The sequence below is a fragment of the Mchenga conophoros genome, linkage group LG6 (assembly GCF_057382185.1).
Source record: "Mchenga conophoros isolate Kocher_MC1m ecotype Shallow Benthic linkage group LG6, M_conophoros_male_GT1.1, whole genome shotgun sequence".
Taxonomy (NCBI): domain Eukaryota; kingdom Metazoa; phylum Chordata; class Actinopteri; order Cichliformes; family Cichlidae; genus Mchenga; species Mchenga conophoros.
Genome location: NC_140531.1, coordinates 27925265 through 27952580, shown reverse-complemented (window position 1 = coordinate 27952580; position 27316 = coordinate 27925265). Strand labels below are relative to the sequence as shown.

Below are 27316 nucleotides of genomic sequence, written 5' to 3'. Positions count from 1 at the left end.
GAGCTATAAATAAAGTCTGTCTTTTGCAGGAAGCAGAGAACTTTAACAAACTTGAATTACTTAATCATCTCCAAGTGGCTTACTTTTTTTACTTATGGGTTATTAACTTCACAGATGGTGAACCGTGGTGTTATAAGTAGTGGTACTGGTCAATTTTGCACTACAGGGTAATTGGAATTCTTTATAAACCAGCAAAAGTTGTAAGACTTGATTATTTTGTAATTATGATTTGAAGAAGAATAATTAGGGGCCAGTATTGTAAGAGCCAAATTGAATGTTTATGTTTTGTTTATTTGTTCTGGTGGCACAGGTGTTTAGATTTTCCTGCACCTCAGGTGATTACATTGGGGTGTTATTTACCTGACGCTGGCGCACTAAACAGAAAGTACGGGTAAGTGTTGGGGTCTTTTTGCAAACTTTTCTGATGATTTTTTCAGAAATCCATCAGTCAGAACATGGTATATTATGTTTAGCTGGAAGCTAGCAAGCTAACGCCAGGCTAACTTCCCATTACGTTAAATTTCATGAGTTCTGTTTTCACGGATGCCTGGATTTTGAACTTAATTGGTACACCTGGTAGAGCAGCCACACTGACCATTTTATTAAAGATGAAATAATTTAGACAGTTTGTAATGCTAAGTGATACCGCAGTGTTTGTTTGACTTTGGGAGCTGAAGCAGAGTTTGGACCCGGAATCGGCTAATGTCGTCAGACTTAAAGACCGGGTTACTATAAGCTATGCAGAGCGAGCCCTCTTATTAATAAACAATCTTTGGTCAACCATGGAGGCGCGCATGCCGCGTCATTCCCTGGTTACAGCAGCCTGGGGAAAAAAAAGATTTCTTCAGCTATTGGTTATGAGTTTTAGCTTCTTGTTGTGTTTTATACGTAAAGGAGGAACAGGTGCGCAACATGGCTAACAAAATTAAGCCAGAGGAAAATCCCAAATCTGAGTACGGTGAGCTGATGTCAACTAGAGATGGACCGATCCGATATTACGTATCGGTATCGGTCCGATACTGACCTAAATTACTGGATCGGATATCGGAGAAAAATAAAAAAATGTAATCCGATCCATTAAATATCACGAAAGCACCTCACAAAACTTGCAACACGCCGTAACTCACCTCAGAACGTTAGCACGTCGGCGCAGTATGCATCACGAGATAGAGCGGCTGTGGCATGCGGGACCTGTCGGTGGTCTGGATAGCATTTGGAGCTTCGCTAGCAACCCGGCATTTCATCTCCGACAAAGTTATCCCCGAGAGAAGTAAAGCAAGTGTGTAAGTCCATCTCTGAATGTTTGTAAAGCATTCCTGCGTTAAGCTTAACAAGCGACTGCCTCTTCTCGCTGCTACTTCAATCATGAAACTGCTTAACGATCAGCTGATCGGCTTTTCTGTCGCGAGTCCGTGTCTCTAGTTTGCTTTTGGCCCATTTTGCACCAGAAAGAGGAAACCAGCGGCTGAACAACAGCAGCACGTTTAAGCTTGATCAGCTGTTGTTAGAATGTATTTAATATTACTTTCTACTCGAGGATCTTTTTCTACGTAGCTGACGGCTGGTAACTGTGCAGGGGCGGATCTAGCAAAGTTTAGCCAGGGGGGCCGATAGGGCATTAACAGGGAAAAGGGGGCACAAAGACATACTTTTCTTTCTTATTCTCATTTAAAATGTCGAGCTTTTAATAAATAATTATCTGACACCCAAAGTTTTAATCTGATGTAAAAGGAATAGAAGTCCATTACTGTATATAGTAACTATTAAGTCTAATATATATACCCTTGTAAGCTATAGTACTTTTTCCTTTGGGAAGGTACCATCTGTGCAGTCTGCAATTCTGTTGAAGAAAGATGTTGAATCTATTTAATATTTCTTGAAAAATAATTGATTTCTGTGCATTTTTTTTCACACTGCATCAAATTAAGGTTGATTACGTCGATTAAGCATCATGAGGTGGAGCGTGAGGGGTGGTTCCCTATTTTTTATTTATTTATTTTTGTTGTTGCTGGGAGTTGGAACCCTATTAGTTAGGTTGCTTAATATTTATGCTAAGTACTCTTTAAAATACCAGAATAGGGAGGATGGTGTAGGTTTAAGTTTATTAGATTGATCAGTAGGGCTGCTCAATTAATCGAATTTTAATCACGATTACGATCTGGGCTTTCAACGATCATTAAAAATGACTGAGCCGATTATTAGCCCCTCCCTCATTTATCCGCGACACCTTAAAGGCCGGTCCGTGAAAATATTGTCGGGCATAAACCGGTCCGTGGCGCAAAAAAGGTTGGAGACCGCTGATTAAGAGGACCCGAGGGAAGCTCGGAAAGCTAAGCAGAAGTTATTTGGAGAGTGACTGCCGTTGGTTGAAAAGAGTTTAAAAAAAAAAAAAAAACTTCAGTGGTGTTGCACACTATTTTATATTATTTTTTTAAAGTCATTGTTAACCCTTTAAAGCCGGTCAGAGCAGCACGCTCCGTTTTGTGTAACTATTTTTAAATCCCCGTAGAACCTGAACCGTGTAAGCTAGCGCAATAATTTGTTTTGCATATGAAACCGGAGGAGTTGTACTTACATTTTATGCCATCAGCTTGTCCTCAGTCACGGTTTCGTTCCACATATAGCTTTGCAAAAATTGCATAAAAAGCGCTTGCAGGAACAAAAACATAATATTCCAGAAACACGCTTTGCCGATCCTATCAGCTGTTCGTAACACTTCCCACAGTGAAATGATGCACATGCTGTTTTCTTTGCAAATTTGCATCATAGGATTGTTTTTTGTTTTTCCTGCAGTATATAAAAATTGCTGTATCTCCAAAATAAAACTATGAAGACACTCAAAATAAATTTCCTGTGGTGGGAAACTATTTTTTGCAACTTTATTGTATTTAAAGTTTTGAGGGATAAACCTCTCCAAGTAGAAATATATGTAAACAAAACAAAAGCGATTTTCAATTTTTTTTGTAGTTTATTGTACTTTTTTGCAATTTATGTAATTACTATGGACTTAATGCATACATATTATTAAAATATGGGCTATAACAGTTGTATTGATGTATAGCAACTTGAAATGCTCCCACAAATGGCACTACAGCATGTAAAAAAAATAAATAAAAATAATATAAGCTCTGGTGGACTTGGTTCTATAGTAGGTCTTAAAGGGTTAAATAAATATCGTCAAATAATCGTGATCTCAATTTCAGTGAAAATAATCGTGATTATCATTTTTGCCATAATCGAGCAGCCCTATTGATCAGTATTGCTGAACTATGAAATATTTTTTTTTGCATACAGGTATAACAGAATAGCTTTAGTGTAGTTGTTGTTTTAAACTTGAGTATGAACTTATACAAAATGCAGCAAGATATTTGTTGATTAAAAAACACTATATCGGATTCATATCGGTATCGGCAGATATCCAAATTTATGATATCGGTATCGGACATAAAAAAGTGGTATCGTGCCATCTCTAATGTCAACCATTGGTGTTCTCAGAGATCTGCTTTCAGCCTTTAAAGTTTCCAATGGCAGCTAAGAGAACAATGGAATAAATGAGTTTAGAGTTAAATGCTTTGTAAGAACTGTGTTCATTTGTTGTTAGAGATTTAAATCAGTTTCTAAATTTTTTTAAATAAAATTATTATTAGCATTAACCCATTGTTTCTAAAGTGGATTATATTTGTATGAGTGTTAGGTTGTTAAGTTCAGTGTTATCTTAATTATCTTCCTGTTTAACAGTAGGCAGTGTATTTTTATCCCACGTGCCAATATTAGCCTAATGAAACTGTTTTATTGTTTTACAGATAACTTAGTTGTAATATGTTTTGACAGTTTTTTTGCTGACAAATCAGGACACCTCAGAAATCTGACTGTAAGGAGAATGACAAAATATCCAAATGGGAGAAAATAAGAGGCTAAAATAGCTTTAAACAAGTGCATCCTATCCTTTAAATTGTATTCCATTATTAATGTCATGCTTAGAATTAACCACAGTGTCAGCTGAGCATGGCCTGATCAGTTAACATTGTTTCATATCAGTCCTTCAGTATTGCAGCATCTTTGAGGCCAAACATCTCCACTTTGGTCATGTCTGTCCAAGGGACACTGTCCCAGAACTCTCGTGATTTGTTCACATAAAACTTTGCAAAATCCTGCTGCCATGTTGTTTTGGGGGAGAATAAACTTCTTATTCCTTTTTCGTTATTTTGCAAATTGGTGTTCGAATAAAACAACCGTGTTTTATTGTAGCCACTGGAATTTCTGTCATAGTAATTATACTGCAGCACATCTATGAACAATCAGCCCATAAAATATGAATACAAGTCTGTGAAAGTTTTCCTTATTCACTTACAAGTAATTCATTTTAAAAATAGGGCCCCTGCTTTTAAAGTTAAACAAATATCACTGTAAGAAATATTTCAGGAACTGGCTAAATAACCCATATGGAAAAAATATATATAAACCTTATAAAGTTTGTATCCGTCTTGTGTGAAACTTGTATGAAAAGCATACAAGAGTGAAAACAGAAAAATTATATAAATGAAACTTGTATGTTCTGGATACTTACTAAAACAATAAATGAAAGTGGCCACTTTCATGAGTAAATCATATAAGCCTTATATGATTCACTATATGAAGTAGGCCACATCTGATGCAAGTCTTTTATAAGTTTTTCTATTTCTTTTCCATATGGGAAACCTCCAGTATAAGCAGGTTAAAAGACGACAATGGTCAAAATATGTCTTTATACAAAAGGGCCTGTTATTCATAACAGCACCTTCTCCATTGTTGCACAGAGAAATCAGCAGTTCAAAAATGTGTAAGAAACTGTGTGTCCTTGATCATCTTTTCATAAATAAGGAAGCTGTTGTTTAATGATGAATGTTTGCCTTTATCTTGGCAACCAGTGCAGTTTGATCCTAATTTCACAGGACCTGTAATGAATAGGTAAGTCTCACTCAAAGCTCACTGGATAGGTGGTGAAATCCTTACATTTTAGCCCCCCTAGGACAGGGGGGCTAAAATGTCTAGCTGTGTGGTTTCTGGTGTAATGTGTAGAGCAGGGCGATATGGCCAAAAATATTTATCACGATATATATTTGAAAATTTGCGATAACGATATAACTGACGATATAATTGATGCGAGACAAAATACAACTCCACAACATTACTAGCGCAAAAAGACAACCTTCCATTTATTTTCACTTAAACAAGAAGCTGGTTTTTATGTACATTAAAGCTTTATAAAAATGTAACAGTGCAAATGCAAATTCCTTGCTGAAAGTTTAACCAAAAGGCATTTCCAGTAGAAATGTGCTGACACATCCTGAGCATAACCATGTATAATATCCACTGAAGTTAAAAAGATTAAACTGCAGTGTGCAGTACGTATTTTTCGGACCATAAGGTGCACGGGATTATAAGGCACATTAAGCGAAACAAAGCAGTCAGATAAATCAAACTTTATTAAACTCATTCTTCTTGCTTCCTCCACTTCTGTACTATTGATTCATTAATGTTGAATTCTCTGGCAGCTGCTCTATTCCCATGTTGTTGCAGTATATTAATGACTAACCTCGTATTGTGGATGGATTATCTCAGTTGTTCTCCTGACTGAAGTTTGGTCCGTTTACAGCATCCTGCCATGCGATTGCATTTGTCTCTAACCATGAGGAACCTTCACGTTAACTTTTATAAGTGGAAAAATGTTAGTGTTCGTCCTCCAGCTTCACTGTTTATGTTATGCTAACATAGCTGTGTCGCTAGCGATCACGTAGCACATCATTATAGCTAGCCCAACTTCAGTAACCCTACAAACGTGCTGTTTAGTTTCCCGTCTTCATTTATGTTGGACGTGATAGCAGAGCTGTACGTTTGAATATTTCCAGAAATCTCTGTCAGAACATGCTATATCATGCTTAGGTAACTAGCGAAGCTAGCGAGCTAACTTCCGCTAGCTTCCTGCTAACTCCGTTAAATGTAATAAATTTTGTTTTCATGGATGCCTGGAAGTTAAACTTCATAGTTACACCTGGTAAAGCAGCAATGCTGATCGTTTTATTAAAGATGAAAGAATTTAGACAGTTTTTAACTCTCAGTGATGCTGCAGTGTTCGTTTGACCTGAAGCATATGGAGTTTAGGACCCAGATTACTCCCAGATTTAAGAGCATCTTAGTCCGACAAATACGACAATAACGACGGCCGCTTGCATGTTCTGCAAAAAAATGTGCTTTGTCGTGTATCTGACGGACAAACACCAAACCAGTTCCACATCACTGAAGTTGCACCATTTTTACAAACCAATTCTGGTTCATCTGTTTCACTCACCAATCGGCCATGTGCGTATGAAAACAAAGGCACTGCGCATGCGCGTTTTACTCATATTCTATCGCGATATTTCATTTTCCTATCGTTACCTAACATTATACCGGTATTACCGTGAACAGTATAATATGGCCCAGCCCTAGTAATGTGTGTGTTTTTGTTGACCCCTGGAAGACACATTTATCACCACAAAATTAAACACCCATGCAAGACTTACCCTGTCCATGTTACTTAATGTTATCTCACTTCTTTTTAAAAAGAAAACACAGACGGTGTACTGATATAATGCGCGATATTCTCTTCCTGCTGTTCATCACCTATAGTAGTCAAAGTTTTAGTTTTAAAAGAAACCTAACCCTGTCACCCAAACTTTATCTGCCCCACTGTTTTCATATGTCCTTGTTTTTCACTCCACACTCACTGCTGCACTTTAGCAAACAAAGTCTCAATAAAGAGTCAATTATTAGTGTAGTATTAATGTGCTGTGCAACCAGTCAATTATGCTCATAAACCATTTGTTTTATTACAAGTGCATGTTTGAAACAATGTAAGACAGGCCATCAATTTACTTGTCCTTACCGCTGGCTGTGAACACTTCTGATTGTGAGAGTTCCTGTTCTCCCCCATTGTCTGCATCATGAAATGCCCACCCCTTGTCTGACCTCGAAAAAAAGTAGAAAAGTTTTGATCTGAGTCAGTGAGAGTAACAATCTGAATATAACTACTGTCCGATGCAGAATTTTTTGGCATACTGTATTTGTTAAATGCCTCTTACCGGACTCGTGATGGTATGACATATAGTCTGATTGCTGACAAAAAACCATCAAAAACGGTTGTAGCTTTGTTGTTGGTGGCAGCTTTAAGGTAGACAATTAACCTAGAAGAACCATCTATCCCACCATGGACAACAAATCTCCTTCTGACAAGGCAGAAATATAAAAAGAAATGTACTGACGACAGCTTGCAGTCTGAATAGATAACCTTCGCATCATGACCCCTTCTGGATTGACTCGTCTCATTGAATCCATCAGTCGAAATGCTGATTAACAAACAGATCATATCTACAAACAACTACAACTACACAAAGACTGTATTGTAAACACTGTGATGCATATATGACAGATCATCCTTGCTTGGTACCTGCTTTTTAAGGTACCATTTGTGCTACACTTCTGATGAAGAGGAAGAATATGTGGAAGAGGACCCAGCTGAGACAGAAGAATATATCCAGTCAAATATATAAATATCCAGTCAAAGGATGAAAAATTGATCTGGTCTTTAGTTCCTCCCAGCGACAGATTAAGCAAGTTGACAATAAAGAGAGGCAAAAGCCACCATGGTCCAACCGCATATGCAAGGTCTCGTATTGATTACATAAATTCCACTTTTTCCCAAGTTTATTGAAGAGGTGGTGCTGAACATGACAAACAAGGAGGGCCGACGTGTATGGCATCAAGTGGAGAAAGATGGATTGAATCGACCTGCAGGCATATGTGGGTATGCAGATTTTCGCTGGTGTGTACCACTCCAGTAAAGAAGCTACGGCTAATTTATGGCATGCTGAGTCTGGTAGGACAATTTTCCGTGCTAGCATGACACTCAAGATGTTTCATAAAATCTAAAGAGTGATTTGATTCAATGATAAAGACACAAGAGAAGATTGTCATGCACAAGGCAATGTTGCTCCCATACGAGATGTATGGGATAAGTAGGTGTCTCTTCTGCCAATGATGTACAATTCAGTCACTGATATGACTGTGGATGAGCACCTAGTGTCATTCAAACAGCTGTCCATTGTCGCTGTCCATTCAAACAGCACATCCCAAGCAAACCAGGGAAATATGGAATAAAAATATGGGCAGCATGCGATGCCAGGTCTAGTTATGCATGGAATATGCAAGTATACACTGACAAACCTGCTGTGTAATTGCACTACGATTCGTTATAACGTTTGACACCAGCAGCTGGCAGACTGGTTATGGAGAACCAGCACTTCTGCTCCAGCTCTACCTCTGCCGCAGTTCTTCCTCAACCAGCTGTCCCTACTTTCCCATCACCCAAGGAGGTGCAAATTCTGCCCTTGTAAGACTGATTTCAAAACATCAAAAATGGGCCAAAAATGCAATCCATACATCTGCAAAAATCAACCCATTGATTTGAAAAAGAAAAAAATTAAGTGCTTTAAAACTAACATGCCATCTTAACTTTTACATATTACAAAAAGAGTATGGTAATTTGGAAGACATTACAAGGGTTAAACTAACGGATTCAGATATTTGAGTACTTCCAGAATTCCCACCCACAAAGTGGTGACTAGTAGTAGTGTAGTAGTATCAATGGTACCAGGAACTGTAACCCTCTGGTGAGTCTACAGAGATACATTTTCAAACTTGTCTAAGAGATAATTAACTTACAGTCAATTCAGGGTCAACTGATCCAGCCCAAACTATGATCTTTATAACAAAAAACAAAAATTTCCAGCATTATCTTAAAAATAGAGAGGTCTGTTTTGTGAATTCAAACGGGGAGCTGACTTTATAGCAAAGGGGCCTGATAGCTGAGGGCTCTACCTCACAGTCTCAGAGCAAAGTGTTGTGATATGATGATTGATGAAGTCTTATCATTCAGGATTAAAGTGGATTTAAAATTAATGTTTACTAATTGGTTAACAATGTCATGGTCTGGGTGAGTAGATGTATTTTTCCCCTAAACCCTTAACGGTCTGCACCTGTTTGCAATTTGGACTACCTGCATAAAAGACCAGCGCTCTCAATGAGTCCTTGCCAGATCTTCTGCTAGCCTGCGTTAGTGTGAGGCCTCCAAGTTGTGCTATGCTTTTATTGTAAATATTTCTTGACTTGCCTCTCCTTTCACCGCCCCCCTCCTGATCACTAATGTGCATGTTAAAAAACACAGCAAAGCAGCAGGCAGAGTTAAGAGCTCTGCCTATCCGGGGTAAATCCTGATCAATTTCGTTTTAAGAAGAAACTCCGGTGAAATAAAAGAATAGTGACTGCCACTGCTCCTCTCTCCTTTAGTTGGCACCAGACAGGCAGAAAGGACAGGCGAGGACGGATTTTAATTTTGTGGCTGAGGCCATTGGACTTTTTGGCTGTATTGTTTTTATGCTTTTAACTTTATGTTCTCCCTGGAAGGCGTGTTTTAACTGTTTTTGTCTTTTTCTGAAATTATTTACATAAAACAAATCTTTTATATTTTTCTATTGCCTTGGCTCCCCAACTGCTCTGTCCGCTTTTGAAGGGTTTCCCATACCTGTTGTCCACACGCTCACTCAGGTCGGTTCCTGCAACAATAAATGAGTAAAGATTGTATTAGTGATGTGTCGGTTGCGAACGAAATGGCTCTTAGAGCTGCCTCTTAGAGCCGGATCTTTGACGTGAACGACGCGAGCCGGCTCCTTATCGCGAGCCGTGGGGTTTAAATAGTTTTAATTTCAATAGTTGAAAGTTGAAACGTGAATAGTTTTGTATTATATGATTTCTTTATTACATTTTATGTGGAGTGAATAAATAAAAGTATATTTACGGTGGCCCCTAGAGACAAAGCACGTACAAACTTCAAAACATGTCCGAACTCTGAAGCACGTACAAACCGTGAAGCCCGTACAAACTCAAAAACACGTAAAAACTCCAAAACATGTAAAAACTCGGAAAACATGTACAAACTCCAAAACACGTACAACTCTTTCGGCTCGGCTCACTAAAAAGAGCCGGCTTTTTCGGCTCCGAACCGGCTCTTCAGATTGTTTTGTTGCTTTAATTAATTTATTATTAACAATGATATAAAATTATGCACAAAAGGAATTACTAATGTTAAAAAAAAAGTGGTTTTATTTATATATGTTTACATATAAATATATGCGGTGGCCCCTAGAGACAAAACACGTACAAACTCCAAAAAGCACGTACAAACTCCAAAACACATTTCTAGCGTTAACTGAACTTCCAAAGCAGAGCTACCTGGATCACTTAAATTACACAATTGAAAGCATGTGTGTATTGTTTGTGTATTTATACACAAGCACTCATATATATTCAAATAATTTAAAAAAAAAAAGTTCATTTACCTGTTACTACCACACACCAAATCCGGTCGTTGGTACTTGCTGGGTTGTGTAGCCACTAGGTAACAAAAGCTCAACACTGCGCCTAGCATCCTGGAGCACTTCTGTTGTGTTTTGTACTGTTTTGAGTTTTTATGTGCTTCTGAGTTTTTACATGCTTCGAAGTTTGTACGTGTTTTGGAGTTTTTACGTGTTTTGGAGTTTGTACGTGTTTTGTCTCTAGGGGCCACTGCATATATTTATATGTAAACTTATATAAATAAAACCACTTTTTTTAAACATTAGTAATTATCATCCCAGTCATGGTGTGGGTGCTTATCTTTTAGTGTTGGCTGTAAAACCATTATTTTATTCATATGTTAACCATATTAGGATATTTTTCTATCTTATATAGAGGTTCATATAATAAACTCTTGTTTGGTTTTTACATGTTTCATTTTATTTAAAAATCTTAAAAGTCACATTTTAACATTTATTTTCACATTTATTTTTGTGAACTTTGAACATCATATGTTTACACAAAAAACCCAAATAGTTCAAAATTGTTCATCTTTCTTTTTTTAAGTTTATGTTTTTGCAATTTATATATGTTTTACAATTTTTCAATTTTAAAGGAAATAGCAGGCAGACTAACGTGATTTTTTTGGAAGAAAAAAAAGGTAATTTTGGCTGTTTGCAGTCTTTCACTGGACAAGGCCTTGTATCCAGCATGATCAAACAGTACCCATGATAAAAGGATCTATTAGAAATGCTGATAAGAATAATGTTCAGATATGTATATCATAAAAGAACCTTTAGAATATAACATTTAATAATGCAAAAGTATTTATATATTTTTGAAAATATAATTTATATTTTAGATATTAATAAAATGTTATACATTTTTTTTCAATCATCTGCAGTATCGACCTGTCAAGTCTGTGTCAAAGAAATATTATATATGTGGGAGAGTCTGACGGAGACATAAAATAACTAGCATGAATGAGTACCTTGAATAGTACCATATAGTAGTGCTGTTTGTGCTATAACTGTCAATATTAAAGGAGGGGGAGGGGGCAAACTGACAAGTTTTCTGTCTTCATTTATTTCACAAGTGATAGCAGAGCTGTATGTTTTAATTTTTTCAGAAATCCCTCAGGCAGAACATGGTATATGTTTAACTGGAAACTAGTAAGCTAACTGCATGCTAACTTCTAACTACATTAAATTTGATAAGTTCTGTTTTCACGGATGCCTGGATTTTAAACTTAATTATTATGCCTGGTAGAGCAGCTACTGCATACATTTTAATTTAAAAAAATTAAATTTATCCATTCGCAAAAACTGAGTTTTCGAAAATCTCCACCGTGGCAGGAGTTCTTAAAAATCTCAGTTTTCAGTGATTGAAAACGCAGTTTACATGTGGATGAAAGGTGCAAATGCATAGAAAAAGCTGCGTTTTCAAAAATACGTGTGTACGTAGCCTTTGTTTCACTGCTGTTGAGCTGTTTTTTTTGTTTTCAGTGATTATTTTACACTTCTTAGGCTACGTCTACACTACTCTGTTTTCCTTGACCAAAAAAGCCATCTCACTGAGACACTAATTGTCTTACGCAGTTTCAAACAGCTAGAACAGATTCTGTTTGGCAGAAACTTGTGAGTTCAACTTTCTCAACAGTTTTCCACCTATTTAACTTCAAATCTCAAATATCTTACTGCAATGATAGATTACCAGAGTTTTGAATTTGAGTGTATAGGAGTCAATCACAGTGATCAACCCACAGGGCGTTCCCTCTCAAAAGACAAGCAAGGCACGTCAGAGAAAAACCATGCCATGAAAGAGCTCAGGTCTTAGGAGGTTGAAAATGTCTCTGCTGATGAGACCAGTGAATGTGGGGCGACGGTGGCAAGAAAAAACTCCCTCCTGGAGGAAGAAATCTTGGGAGGACCCTTCCTCCTAAGGGCAATACTTACTAATATTTGTCCTCCAGTCAGCGATGGTGGACTGAGACGACTGCTTTTCCTTCTCAGCATGATGATGACCTTAACTTCCTTCCGTATCCTGTTTTAGAACTCAGAATGAAGACAAAACTGGTTAACAAGGAAATAGCACATTTAAAAATTTTCTCACTTCAGGATGAGATGCTGTGTCTTCTTACGTTTCTCTTGTAAAACAGCATGTAGGCCGAGTGCTGCTGTTCCTCACAAGCTGCAACTGATCGAGTGAATGTTTGTCTGAAAACTTAAACTGAACTCCAAGCGTACCATTGCTCCAGCTTACCATCTTTACCTGAGTGAATCAGTTTGTTGAACAATCTAAATGATTCAGAAACTTCTGTGACATCAACTTAACTAAGGCTCATTACAAATTTCACAAAACACTGCTGAATACTTTTAATATTTTTTTTATTAGTTATTTTTGTTTTGTTGTTATTTTGATTTTAATAAAACAAAATAACATAAAGAATCAAATTGTTTCTTTGTTTTTTTAAATTTAATTTATTTTACAAATAAATTAATAATAATATTAATAATAATAACAACAAATTAGTGCTGTCAGCGTAAACGTCATTAGTTAAAATGACGTTAACGCTGACAGCACTAATTTGTTGTTCCAGAGAGCAAGCCAAACACTGGTCTAGAAAAGGACGATCTCTAGTAGTGCTGCACTACTAGTAGATTTTGTTTTAACCTCCTAGGACCTGGTGTCCACATATGTGGACATAACATTTATGAGACCAAAATACAAAATTTTGCTCTTCAAAAACCTGATATCCACTTATGAGGGAGGACATTACACTGCCCCTGTTCAATCGAACTTTAAAATGAATGTCCTCATATGTGGATCTCATTTTTTTGAGAAACAAAAAAAAGATAGTCCGAATCTGATGTCTTTGTTTTCACATTCATCAGGTCCCAATCAACCCAAATGGCACAGAGAAATTAAAAATGCATGCCATGAAAGAGTTCAGGTCTTAGGATGTTAAAAATGTCCCTGCTGATGAGACCAGTGAATGTGGGGCGACGGTGGCAAGAAAAAACTCCCTCCTGGAGGAAGAAATCTTGGGAGGACCAGGCTCTCTGGGAGGACCCTCCCTCCTGAGGGCAATACTTACCAGTACTTGTCCTCCAGTGTGCGATGGTGGGCTGGGACGAGTGTTGTTTCTTCTCAGCATGATGATGACCTTCCTTCCATTTCCTGTTTCAGAACTGAGAATGAAGACAAAACTGGTTAACAAGGTAACAGGACATTTAAAAATTCTCTCACTTCAGGATGAGATGCTGTGTCTTCTTACGTTTCTCTTGTAAAACAGCATGTAGGCCGAGTGCTGCTGTTCCTCACAAGCTGCCGATCCGGTTGTGTGGAGCACCTGTGCGTCATTATAGGTGAGCCAGCGATCTGATGTAGAGTGCTGACTCTCCTCAGGATGGACAGAACTACAGATGTAGTGTCCTGAAATCACATTAAGACAAATGAATCCAACTTCTGGAAGTCAGCTGATTCAAGCAAACAGTGATTTTGACTTAGTGCGTCTTAGAACATCAAAAGCTTTTGTGTGTGAGTCCTTCACTGAAAAGTAGAAAGTTTTCATTTTCTGTTTGTAACAAGTCTGTTGTTTTACCTGACTCTGTGCCTCCATAATGATTGATGATGCTGACAAGACTATAACAGCCACCACCCTGAGAAGGAACAAATCCAAAGAGTGTTAGTTTCACAAAGTCTCACATCAGAGCCATAATTAAGCTGATTTGCTGAGGCTACGTCCACACTAATGCGTTTTCATTTGAAAACACATCGTTTTCTCTCCGCTTTGACCTCCCGTCCACACTGAGATGGCGTTTTCCTCAAGGAAAAACACAGCATCTTGAAAACGCTCTCGAAAACGCACACATTTCAAAACGGAGTTGTCCCGTCGCAGTGTGGACACTCGAAAACGCAGACTTTCTAAAACGATGACGCATTTTAGCCATGTGATGCAGTCATGTGAGCAATTAAACAAAGATAGCCGAGTGCATTATACAGCGGTTGTTTTGATTGCTCTCAACTTTGACAGCCCTAAAAAAGATTAATATCAGTTTGTACATGCTCCGGATAGCTTTTCTTCAAATTCTGTAATCCTCACTCACTTTTGCGCATGCGCAGGACTGGAACGTAAGCGTTTTCGGCCGTTTCAATGCAGACGCACAACTATTTGAAAATGACTGAAAACACTAGTGTGGACACGGAGTTTTCAAATCTATCAGGGCTAGTGTGGACGTAGCCTGAGACGTTCTGCAGTCTGTTTTTACCTGATTGGATGGCACCACCAAGTCCCTCTGCAGCCTGACGGGGTCATCCACCTTCTTAATGTTGTAGGTTTGTGTAAAGCCAAACCTCTTCAGATGCAAGATCAGGACTCTGGCAGAAAAGAAAAAAAAAACACAAACAAGGTAGAAAATAAGAAGAATGAGTGTCAAACACAAACAGAAGATGGGAGAAAACGACTGCTCAAGTATTGTCTCGAAAAACTCTGATATTTGATGCGCCACAGTTTGGAAACCTGGTCAGTCGATCACTTCTGATGTGACCTTACTCACCTTGGCAGTGTATCAAAAGACGACTTCAGTTCTGAGGCCGTCCCTCCACAATCACAGCGAAATTCTATTTCTTGTTCCTGAACAACAGCACAGAGAAAACAGGCTTTATGGTAGAAAGAAATCTCAACATATGCACACACACATACGCACAAACACTAACAAAAAAGGTGTGTTAAGATCGCTGACACTACAACTCTATTGGAATTTGTGATCTTACCTTCAAGTATGTCTCTAACATGTTTATAATAGACCCCTCTGGAACAAGGTCAAGAGACAAGCTGGTGAAGTCCTCGTGCTGTGATGATTGGTGACCACAGCTACACATTTCAGGAGTAACGTAGTTAAAGTAAAGATCAGGTAGGTGGAAAAGAGGTATATGAAAATATTGCAACCAGCTCTGCGTTTCTGAAAGACAGGCTTACCTCTTGCATGTCCTCATGTTTTCCATTTTAAAAATGTGATGCTCTTCTACTGGGCAGGTATAACTTTGGCCCAGGAGAGCTGCGTTCCTCTCCAGGTGAGGTGCGAGCCTTTTGACCTCATTGAGGAACAATGTTAGGAATTCATGAGCGTCCTGAAAGAAAAGCAGAGAGATTTAAAACAGTACATCAAAATCAGAAGGTAAAGCAAAAAAACAAAATGTCCAAATAGCTGACGCACTTTCTGTGCACTGCCGGTGTATTCAGGAGCCTGACTGCTGAATGCCTTCTTAAAAGCTCTTAGGTGGTGATCTTTAAGGCCATAATCTGTTGACTCATGACAGTCCCTGACATCAATGAGCCTTCTGTAGAAAGGAAAGGGTAAACAGACATTTCTGCTGTTAGATCTCTTTGTTCTTCAGGTTTTTGAAGAAAGTAGAAGGTTGACGTAGCGCACCTTAAGAGCTGAGCTTCTGGATCTGTGCTCCACAAAACCTCCTGACGCCTGATGTCTCTTATGAACTCCTCAATGTTGAGGAGGCTCTGCAGGCAGGAGTTCATATAGCAGGTGTTTCCGATGTTTGGAAACCTGACACACACGCACAACGTTTACAGTATCAGTGTAAAAGAATTCATTTTCTCCACTTTGACAAAGTGAGCTTTGGTCTTTGTGCACCACGTGTACTCACCCGAAGCAGTCTATAGTCCCAGTTTGACTTTCTATTATTTCTCCACCGCATGCTACACTGCTCCAAAAAGGTAAAAACACAAACACAAAATTAGGAAAGATGTCAGGATGCTGAGCAGTGTATGTGCATGGATGCATGAGCTTTGAAGTTGAAACATTTTGGAGGACGTCTTTCTCTTACCTGTTAAACACATGCTCCCATCCACTCTCTTGGTCCAGAAGCTCCATAATCCAAGTGTCCCAACTCAGGTCTGCTGGGATCGTTTCCGTGGTGCTTCTTACCTGATATAAATATATAGGACATAGCTGTGTGCCTCATTGCTCTTAATTGCTCTCATTTAACTGTGATGAGTAAATGCTTGATGACAGTGACTCTTTCCATAAAACATACCTTCCCGGATTTAAAAAGAGTCTTCACAGTGTTGCTCTCTGCCTCTGCATCGCTGTCAGTTTGCTGCAGAGGACGAACAAACATAAGTTTATTAAAAAGTACATTTTAAAGAGAATGTGTATTTCATATGTTTTGTGTAAAAGCAAACCGAGGAACAGCAGAAGATGTGTCTCCATTTTCTCTTCTTTTGGCCATTTTCAGGGTTAGCTGGTGTGGCAGCAACAGAAGCATCCGGGATGCTGATGAGGACAAAAGTGTAAATGTTGTGGAAATTTATAAGAAGGAGTACATTTTGCTAATACAGATTGCTAATAAAAGTGAATAACTGTAATGGAATACCAACATGAACAAAATCATGTATTTTATACATTTACACTCTACATTTTCAAACGCTAATCTCTGCATCCATATAAATAATAGACAAGACTAGAAGGAGTAAAAAAGATGTAAATACACAAGGTGGAAGAAAAATGCCAATAAAAGGGAAATAAAAGAGCTCCAACTCAACCACTGCTATAAATATCTCCAGCAGCATTAAAGAGTGGCGCATTTCTTTACCTCTGATGAGACGTAGAAGGAATTTCCTTCTCTGCCACGTTTTGTTTGTGTAATTTCTGTTTAGAAACAAGAAAAGCAACATCAGTAATGGCATAAAACAAACATACCAAGTGGGTCTCTCCATGAAAAGTGTCCAGTTAGAGAATTTGGTATTATTTCATATTATTTATCACTTTAGTGAGCTGTCAGCTCATGAAGCAGATATAGGAATATCTTTAAATAAAATAAAAACAATTTATTCATGCCTTAAATTGAGTTTTAAAGTTTGTCCTATGAAATACAAAATCCTTCATTTGGTTCTGATCAAAATTCAGTTTTTACAGAAATCATCCATGAAGCTTCAAAAATGCTTATTCACCATAAAAAATATTTAGAGAAACATCCTGCAAGTCTCTTCGAACTTACCTTTCTGTGAAAAAAAAACGTTTAAACATCTTTGAACTTAATTTGAGGACATGGCTGTGTGCTAAATTGCTCTTAATTCTTCTCATTTAACTGTGATGAGTAAATGCTTGATGACAGTGACTCTTTCCATAAAACATACCTTCCAGAATTTAAAAAGAAACCAGCGACACTTTTTTTGTGTCTTCACAGTGTTGCTCTCTGCCTCTGCATCGCTGTCAGTTTGCTGCAGAGGACGAACAAACATACGTTTATTAAAAAAGTAAAGTCACTTTAAATTAACAAGTGCAATTTAAAGAGAATGTGCATTTCATATGTTTTGTGTAAAAGCAAACCGAGGAACAGCAGAGGTGTCTCCATTTTCTCTTCTTTTGACCATTTTCAGTAACAGGAGCATCCGGGATGCTGATGAGGACAAAAGTGTAAATGTTATTTTTCAAAGTGCAAATTTTTAACAAGGAGTACATGCTGGAGATTGCAGATAAAAATTAATAACTGTAATGGAACAAAATCATGTATTTTGTACATTTACACTCTACATTTTCAAACGCTAATCTCTGAATCAATATAAATTATAGACAAGACTAGAAGTAGTAAAAAAGATGTAAATACAAAACACCAATAAAAGGGAAATAAAAGAGCTCCAACTCAACCACTGCTATAAATATCTCCAGCAGCATTAAAGACTGGCGCATTTCTTTACCTCTGATGAGACGTAGAAGGAATTTCCTTCTCTGCCACGTTTTGTTTGTGTGGTTTCTGTTTAGAAACAAGAAAACCAACATCAGTAATGGCATAAAACAAAGTATATGGTATGAAAATACAAAATCCTTCATTTGGATTCAAAATTCAGTTTTTACAGAAATCATCCAAGAAGATTCGTTAAAAGTTTCAAAAATGCTTGTTTACCATAAGAAAATATTCATAGAAATGTGCTGCGAGTCTCTTCAAACTTACCTTTCTGTGAAAAAGAAGTTTAAACATCTTTGGACTTGATGTGATCGCAGCCAAAATCTCCTCAGCTTTGCAAAAGTTCAACTGAAAACAAGCAGTCAAAGGTTGTATATTTATAAACTTTCAGCATAGAATGTTCATACCCTGAACAGCAAACATCATCATTATGATGTATGGGGCAAATTTGCATATTTTGGAATGTATGCTCATTTGAACTGTATGGTGCTCGTCTCCAAGCAACTGCTACACAAAACAGGTCAAGTCAAGTGGCTTTTATTGTCATTTTAACCACGTGCAGAGGTGCTGTACAGAGTGAAACGAGACAGCGTTCCTCCGAGACCCTGGTGCTATATATGACATATACGGACAAACCCAGGACTACATAAAGTGCAGTGTGCATAAATTGCAAAAATAAACAAGACAAAACAGTGCAAAACGTGACAGAACAGGACGAAACAGACACAAGACAATGGAAATGTGCAAAATGCTGAGTATTGTGCAAAAGTAACTTGGTGTCTGTATGTATGTATATGAGTGTGAGATACTGCAGATAAGTGCTTGGTAGTGACATGTGTGAAGGTGTGCGTGTGCCAGTGCAGTCACTGAGTGTTCAGGGGTCTGACGGCTTGTGGGAAGAAACTTTTCCGTAGTTTGGTAGCGAGGGCCCGGATGTTGTGGGACCTCTTTCCAGAAGGCAGCAGGGTGAAGAGTGTGTTTGAAGGCTGTGTGGGGTCCTCCAGCAAGCGGGTGTTATAAGGAGGGGAGAGGGGCTCCAATGACCTTCTTAGCTGCTCTCACAATCCGTTGTAGGGTACTGCGATCCAATACGCTGCAGTTACCATACCAGACAGTGATGCAGCTACTTAGGATGCTCTCATTAGTCCCACTGTAAAAGGTGGTGAGAATGGATGGTGGGAGATGGGCTTTCCTCAGCTTCTGCATGAAGTAGAGACGCTGCTGGGCCTTCTTGGTTATGGAGCTGGTGTTGAGGGAGCAGGAGTGGTTCTCCGCCAGGTGGACACCAAGAAATCTGGTGCTCTTGACGACCTCCACAGAGGATCCATTCATGTTAAGTGGGCAGTGATCCCACTGTGCTCTCCTGAAGTCAACGATCTCTTTTGTTTTGTTTTGGTGTGCTGGGGGAGCAGCACAGCAAAGAAGGACTCATCCAGGCTGGAGAAACTGATCAGGAGGGCTAGCTCTGTGGTCGGCATGAAGCTGGACACTCTGGTGACAGTGGCAGAGAAAAGGACATTAAAGAAACTGATGGACATTATGAACAATGCTGGGCATCCTCTGCACATGGCCATTAACAACCAGAAGAGTCTGTTCAGTGACAGGTTGCTTCTCCCAAAGACAAGAACTAACAGACTTAAAAACTCCTTTGTCCCACACGCCATCAGACTGTTTAACTCCTCTCTGGAGGGGAGAGGGAGGGGAAACAGGAGGACAAAGGAGGGGGGAACAACTAAGCTGTAGTGCCTCTTCACCTCACTGTGCAATACCTTTTGTGCAATACTTTTGTAAATAGTCAACAGTGCAATAGACTCAATACTTGAAATGTGCAATTCACTTGTATTTTTATTTTTTATTCCTATTTATTCTATTTATCCCCTTCGTATATGCTGCTGTTCCTCACAAGCTGCAGATCCAGTTGTGTGCAGCACCTGTGCATCATTATAGGTGAGCCAAGGATCTGATGTAGAGTGTGGACTCTCCTCAGGATGGACAGAATTACAGATGCAGCAGCTGTTTCCGATGTATGGAAACCTGACACACAAACAAAAGTTTACAGTATCAGTGTAAAATAATTCATTTTGTCCAGGTTGAGAAGGTGAGCTTTGGTCCTTGTGCACCACGTGTACTCACCTGAAGCCGTCTCTAGTCTGAATTTTATTTTCCATTATTTATCCACCGCCCAAATGTTTCACTACGCTACTGCAAAAAGGTAAAAACACAAACACACAATTAGACGCTGAGCACTAGATGTGCATGTATGCTAGTGATGTGTCGAGTAATGGAGGGGGCGTTTCCGCGATGCACGTATCGAGGCTTGCTTCATTTATGGGAGGAGCTGAAAATGATGACGTCCGAAGCCTCGCTGCCCGGCTGTACCACGTGACTGGTTCATGAAGTGGTTCGAACTTTGCCGCGAGATGTGACAGCGATACAAACCCCTCAGACTTCAATCAAAATGTGGGTGTTTGATGGAGAGCTGCGGTTAGTGAGAGTTGGAGACAGCTGGGAGGCAGTTTGGAGGTTTATGAGAGTGAGGAGAGAAACTCAGGAGAGAATGGAGCCAGCTAAGAAGAGGAGGATGTCCTCCCCTGTGTGGGAACATTTTGATCTTATTCCTCCCAACAAGGTATTTCTACAGAAGATGTATTTTCATAATACTGATGGTGCAATACAATTTATGTTAAGCTGTATTTACTTTTGTACAAGGTGAAGTGTTTGCTATGTGCCAGGGAGCTGGGATATAACAACAACACCTCATCCATGCTTAGGCACTACAGAGCTTTGCATGAGAATAAGGGGAACAGCGATTGTTGAGCAAGACCAGGTGAGCCATCAAATGCCATGATAATAATAGCATGCCGTAATGTTACTAAATGATATAACAATATTATACAACTGTAATAAGTTACGTGTGTGATATTTATATTTGTGCTTTGTTTTTATTGTCTTTCCTCAGGAGAACAATCTCAAATAGATGAAGACCTGGTTAGCATGGTGATTGAGGACTCCCAGCCATTTAGCATTGTGGAGGACAAAGGATTTATAAGATTTGTTAAATCATTAAATCCTAGCTATGTTCTCCCCACTAAAAAGGTCATAAAAGCAGTGAAAATTTAGTTTTTACTGAATAAAATATGGGCAGGACTGACGCCTCAGTGTGTAGCTGTCCATACCTCAACGTTACAAAAGCACAACCACTGTCCACACCCCAACCACACCTCACCTCACAGTAAATGATCATTTCCATTTTAAGCATTTCCAAATAATCATTTTCCATACTGCCAGTATAAATATACACAGTATACTGCATCACTACAATATACATGTTTTACACACTCCTTTTGTTGTTGACATTTACAGGCTGTGTGCAAAAGGCCACACTCTTCAAATTCATGCCAACTAATATTTTTACGTCCAGTAGGTGTCCTACTAGAGCAAATAAAGCTTCAAGAAGCTTTGCGCTGGGGTGAACCAATTGGATGAAAAGCTTCAGTGCTTCATCTGCCCATCACTAATGTATGCATGAGCTTTGAAATTTAAACATTTTGGGGGACGTTATTCTCTTACTTATTAAACACATGCTCCCATCCACTCTCTTGGTCCAGAAGCTCCATAATCCAAGTGTCCCAACTCAGGTCTGATGGCATTTTTTCAGTGGTGTTTTTAACCTCTTGGGAACTTTCACTACATTCCTTACTTGATGCAGAAAGAAGAAACGAGTCCATATCCAACCTTCAGAGCAGAGGCGATTAAGATCGGTATGGGTGTCACAGGTGTACCAGTCCGCCTTTTCTTCCAGGGCGAGAGGGGTTGCCATTCTTGTTCGCAGAACTATTCCTTTTATATTCAAAACTCAGATATGTGATCCAGGTGGGAGGTTCATACTTGTTACAGGTACAGTCAACTCCACCCCTGTAGTCCTCTTGAACATCTATGCCCCTAATTTTGACAACCCTGACTTCTTTAGTAAAATATTCAATCTTGTCTCACAATACAATGACCATAATATCATTATCGGTGGTGATTTTAATTGTTATTTCGATCCATTGTTGGATAGGTCTTCTGCGTCCCTGGCCCCAACCTTGAGAGCTGTTTCTGTACTCAATACTCTTACTAAATCTTTGGACTTGGTTGACATTTGGAGGCACCAGCATCCGTTAGAAAAGCAATACTCTTTCTTCTCCCCTGTCCATGGCAGCTTCAGTAGAATTGACTATTTTCTTATTGATTCCAGGCTTATTTCGAAAGTGGTTAGTTCCACTTATCACAGTATTTTAGTTTCGGACCACGCACCTCTCTCAACGGTAATTGACTTCAACCTATATACCCCCCAATACAATTGGAAATTTAACCCCTCTTTATATCTAAATGACTCTTTTACGGTTTACCTATCTACTAAAATCGCAGAATTTTTACAATTTAATGATAATGGTGTAGTTTCAGACTCTGTTTTGTGGGAGTCCTTTAAAGTCGTTATTAGAGGCCATATTATTGCTTATCAAGCTTCTCAGAAGAGGGACAAACTCAGGCTGCGTACTAATATTGAGGCAGAGCTGGCTGTGTTGGAGGAGAAGTATCGCGATACCGGGGCTGCTGACACACTTAATACCATTCTCAAATTGAAATATGACTACAACCACATGTCGGGGGAGCAGGTCATGAATTGTATTCGTCGATTAAAACAGAAGCATTTTGAGCTTGGTGAAAAGGCTGACAAGGTGCTTTCCAGACAGCTGAAGGGCATTCAAGCTGAAAGGGCGATACACAGAATTCTCTCTGCAACTGGCCAGTTGCTGTCCGATCACAAGCAGATAAATGACAGATTTCGCAGTTTTTATTGTCAGTTATACACATCTAGTACTACGGCCACAGTTGCTGAAATCACTAATTTTCTTAATGCTTTAGACATCCCGACTCTTCCTGAGGCTGCACGGGGCTTACTCGATGCAGACTTTACGCTGGAGGAAATTAGAAATGCAATCTGCTCCTTTCCTAATGGAAAAGCATGTGGTCCGGACGGTTTCGGGATAGAGCTTTATAAGACACATATTGACGTTATCGCTCCCCTGCTACTTCGGATGGTAAATTGCGCAGTGTTAAACGGCTCATTCCCTCATTCTTTCTACGATGCCCATATATGTCTCCTCCTGAAAAAAGACAGAGACGAAACTAATGTTTCTTCCTATCGTCCCCTAAGTCTTCTCAACTCAGACCAAAAGATAATTGCTAAAGTCCTAACCAACCGGTTAAATAAGCACATAGGCTCTATAATTCATCCTGACCAATCGGGTTTTATCCCCAATAGATTCTCTTTTTCTAATACTAGATGTCTCTTAAATGCGATGTACTCAACGACACTGCCCAATTCTGCGGTGATTTCACTCGATGCCCAGCAGGCTTTCGACCAAGTGGAATGGAGTTATTTGTTTGCTACTCTCGAAAAATTTGGTTTTGGGTCGAATTTTTTGAATATGATTAAGTTGCTTTACGCTTGCCCTCGTTCCTCGGTCCTTACCAACCATGAGAGGTCGCTCCCGTTCCTCTTACACCGTGGGACAAGGCAGGGTTGTTGCCTCTCTCCAATGCTTTTTGCTTTAGCTCTTGAGCCGTTGGCCATTGCCATCAGAGCCAATTCCCATATCTCTGGTATAAATTGTGGCACGTCAGAGTACACCATCGGTCTGTATGCAGATGATATCATATTGGCTCTTTCAGATTTAAAGATCTCCCTTCCTCCACTTCTTAAGCTGATTGACAGCTTTGGCCACCTATCAGGGTTCACCATAAATTGGAAGAAGTCTGTTCTTATGCCGCTGTCGTCTGGTCTGGGCCCTGATTTCCTGTCTAGTTTGCCCTTTAAGGTCTCCCAGGATTACTTTTCATACCTGGGTATTAACATCCCTAGGAACTCAAAACTCCTCTTCAGGCTTAATTATTCGGTTCTAACTGATGAGCTCAAGTGTATGATAGATAGGTGGAAACTTCTCCCACTTTCAATGATTGGCCGTATCAATATAATCAAAATGGTTGTGCTCCCTAAATTCATGTACCTATTCCAGAACGTTCCTATTTTTCTCAGGTCTTCCTTTTTCAAAGCGTTGGATGCCATTATCATGCCTTTCGTTTGGGCCTACAAGCCCCCCCGCATCTCGAAGTCTCACTTGCAAAAGCCCTCGGACGAGGGTGGTCTGGGCCTTCCAGTTTTCAGACATTATTACTGGGCCTGTAATGCCAGAGCCTGGGTCTTCTGGAATCTGCCTATAGTTGGTGATGCTGTGGGATGCAGGTCCAGCCCTAAATGGCTCGAATTGGAGCTTAGCACTGCTATCGAGCACACTGGAGCATCCTTGCCAGCTATCTTATTTTCAAAATCGGTTATTAAAAGTGCATGTGATGACTTTATTCTTTGCAACTCCGTAAAAATATTGAATCAAATTAAGAGAATCTTGAACCTCCCGGTAGTGTCAACTTTTGCCCCGATCTGCCACAGTCCTAGCTTTACGCCTAGTACAATGGATGCTGCTTTCAAACAATGGCCTGTCAAAGGGTTAATTGCTATAAAGGATCTTTATATTGACAATCATTTTGCCTCTTTTGCTCAGCTTCAGACAAAGTACAATCTCCCTACAAGTCATTTTTTTCGGTACTTACAAATTAGGAATTATGTCAAGCAAGCATTCTCAAATTTAGATACCATCCCCATACAGCATGTCTTTTACAATATGATGAACGAACCTCCCACCTCAAAACACTTAATTTCTCGGCTTGTCAACCTTTTTTCTTCGGCAGCCCCCTCTTGCCATATTAAAGAGGCTTGGACAAGGGACACTGGTTTGGTTATCTCTGACGATCTATGGGCTGAAGTGTTAAGTCGGATAAAACTATGCTCTGTTAACGCCCGGCTTCAGTTAATTCAATTTAAGGTTGTCCATAGACTGCACTATTCCAAAACCAAATTGAACAAGATTTTTCCTAACGTTTCCCCCAAATGTGATAAATGTAAACTTGTGGACGGTACTCTTGGGCATCTTTTTTGGTCCTGTTCTACGCTTACAGCCTTTTGGACTAGTATTTTTAGTTTCTATAGCACTGTTTATGATAGGCAACTGTATCCTGACTGTCTTATGGTGATCCTGGGCTGCTCCGGCGACTCCTTGGCACTTCCCTTTGCTGTTCAACAGGCCCTCATGTTTGGTATGGTGATTGCCAAACGTTTGATTCTGGGGGAGTGGAAATCTGCCTCCCCTCCCTGCTTCAAGAGGTGGCTCGAGGAGATGGTCTCCTGTCTATACCTGGAAGAAATTCGGTTCTCTACGTCTGATTCCATGGAGAAGTTCAGGAAGATATGGGGGCCCTTTATAGACCACATTAAGAAGGACAGTCCACGCCCTGGGTCCTGACCACATTGTTTTAACTGCTTTCATTCTGAGCTGTTGCCCATAACTGTTTTTGCATGATTGTTATCAGCTCCTCCTAGCGATCTTTGGATTTGATCTTGTGGATTGGACTCACTAGATTGTGAGTTGTTTGACATGTATACCAGTTGCTTTGTTTGCTTCTCTGCTGTTTTTAATAAGTGCTGGCCTTGTACCCTGTTGTGTGGTTTGTTGCTCTGTTTTTTTTGTTTGTTTGTTTGTTTGTTTTTTGGTTGTTATTGTCTTTATTGTCTGTGTTCTTCTGTCCCGCTGTTTGTGAATGTGTAAAAAAATTTTGAAACTTGCATAAATAAATACATTAAAAAAAAAGAAAAAAAAAGAAAGAAGAAACGAGTCAGGGATGCATAGCAAGCACAACAAGACACCAGCAGCCCAGACCTTTCACCAACTGAAGACATTTGCAGCACCATAAAACATGACAGAGAAGAGCTGGGACTATGTGAAAGGGTGAAGTGCTGCAGTAAAGTTGCAATGGTCCTATCTTTTATACAGTCTATAGTTCACTCTATTCGATTACCCTTTTCTCATGTTTTTGTTAGTTAGGGAGATAAGACATTGTTATTTGGTTTTATTCTTTTCATAAATAAGTTTTGTACATCCTTTAGATACGGTCCCTTTTGTTTGTTGTTTTGGGGTCCACCCCGAAGCTGTAGTTCGCTCCTTTCCTTTGTTAGAATTCAATCACTGTGAAAAAAAATCACCATCAAAATTGTACTGGTTGTGTGATGTGCTGCTTGGGGTCAGACAGGGGTGGATCACCCTTATATTATGGTCTGGCCACCCTTAGACAGGCCATAACACTAACTAAAATGAAAATTAAAACTAGACTTATAACTGGCTGGCTGGTGTCCTTACCAGTGTCCTTGGGTCTGAACTGTGGGCTCCTCTTTCCAGGTGTTCGTACTGCCTGAGTGGCACCAAGGTGTGCTGTCTTGCCTCTTTTGGGTTTTCTGCATGTTTCTGGCTCAACATGCAAGTATCCACTTCTTGACGTTCGCTGTTGGTTGCAGCCACTTGAGGTTTTTGGGCTCATTTGGGTTCTCAACACTGGGCGACTTTGATGGGAGTGAAAGCATCCTCACAACATAAATCACCACACTACCTGCTTTTGTTTCAGGTTTTTTCTTTATCCTTGTTAACATGTTTGGGTACTGGGTTTACCTGTAATGCATTTTGTGCTCCAAAAGCTGTTATTTTGTGCAGCTGTGCTCCAAAAGCTGTAAGCATGACCTTTCTTATCATTAGATTGTGCCACACCAGCACCTGAGAGAAAAGCTTTGAGTTTGATTTTGTGTTTGTGTTTTGCAGGCACTCAGGAGAATAAGTCATGATGTTTCTTGTGTTTGTCATGTTAGTATCTCAGTGCTTGTCAATCACCAGTCAACAGTGTCACCACTGTGAACAACATCCTGCGACTGTTTGAGCCAAAACCTTCGAGAAGTCCCTGCAGCTGCTTCAAAACTCATCACTGAGCTCGATCTCTCTTTTAACACGCTGGAGACAACAATGAAAGATGACTTTCTTTCATATGCTGCTTTGAGGGCTTTGCTGATGAAGTTCAGCCAAAACAGGAAACATGCAGCAGGAGACAGTAACTTGTTAAAATGTTATAAAAGGTACAATTAAAGATTTTCACCCTACAGGGTTGTCAATGATCCAAGGATAAATGTCTAATTTGGTCAAAAGTTTATAAGCCATTTCTGGAGAGACTGCAGTGGAAATGTTGTCACTTTTGGACTTTGCTACCTGCAGCTAAACATTTG

General features: G+C 39.4%; 1 protein-coding gene and 1 long non-coding RNA gene across 2 annotated transcripts; both read right to left on the bottom strand.

Annotated features, from left to right (window-relative positions):
• Nucleotides 1-12792: 12792 nt before the first annotated feature.
• Nucleotides 12793-19446, bottom strand: LOC146572815 (uncharacterized). The gene is made up of 18 exons (XM_085278506.1): nt 19177-19446; nt 18128-18183; nt 17760-17829; nt 17567-17650; nt 17023-17078; nt 16613-16703; nt 16465-16527; nt 16255-16355; nt 16075-16131; nt 15843-15974; nt 15627-15750; nt 15389-15540; nt 15184-15283; nt 14967-15043; nt 14679-14787; nt 14012-14069; nt 13685-13842; nt 12793-13598 (listed from the first exon to the last, which is right to left on the bottom strand). The coding sequence occupies exons 1-18, from the start codon at nt 19444-19446 to the stop codon at nt 13593-13595; spliced, it is 1764 nt and encodes a 587-aa protein (XP_085134632.1). The 3' UTR covers nt 12793-13592.
• Nucleotides 19447-20007: 561 nt separating this feature from the next.
• LOC146572814 (uncharacterized) lies at nt 20008-22588 on the bottom strand. The gene is made up of 3 exons (XR_014892759.1): nt 21685-22588; nt 20248-20316; nt 20008-20148 (listed from the first exon to the last, which is right to left on the bottom strand). It is a non-coding gene; the product is annotated as an uncharacterized LOC146572814 (long non-coding RNA).
• Between the last annotated feature and the right edge of the window lie 4728 nt (nt 22589-27316).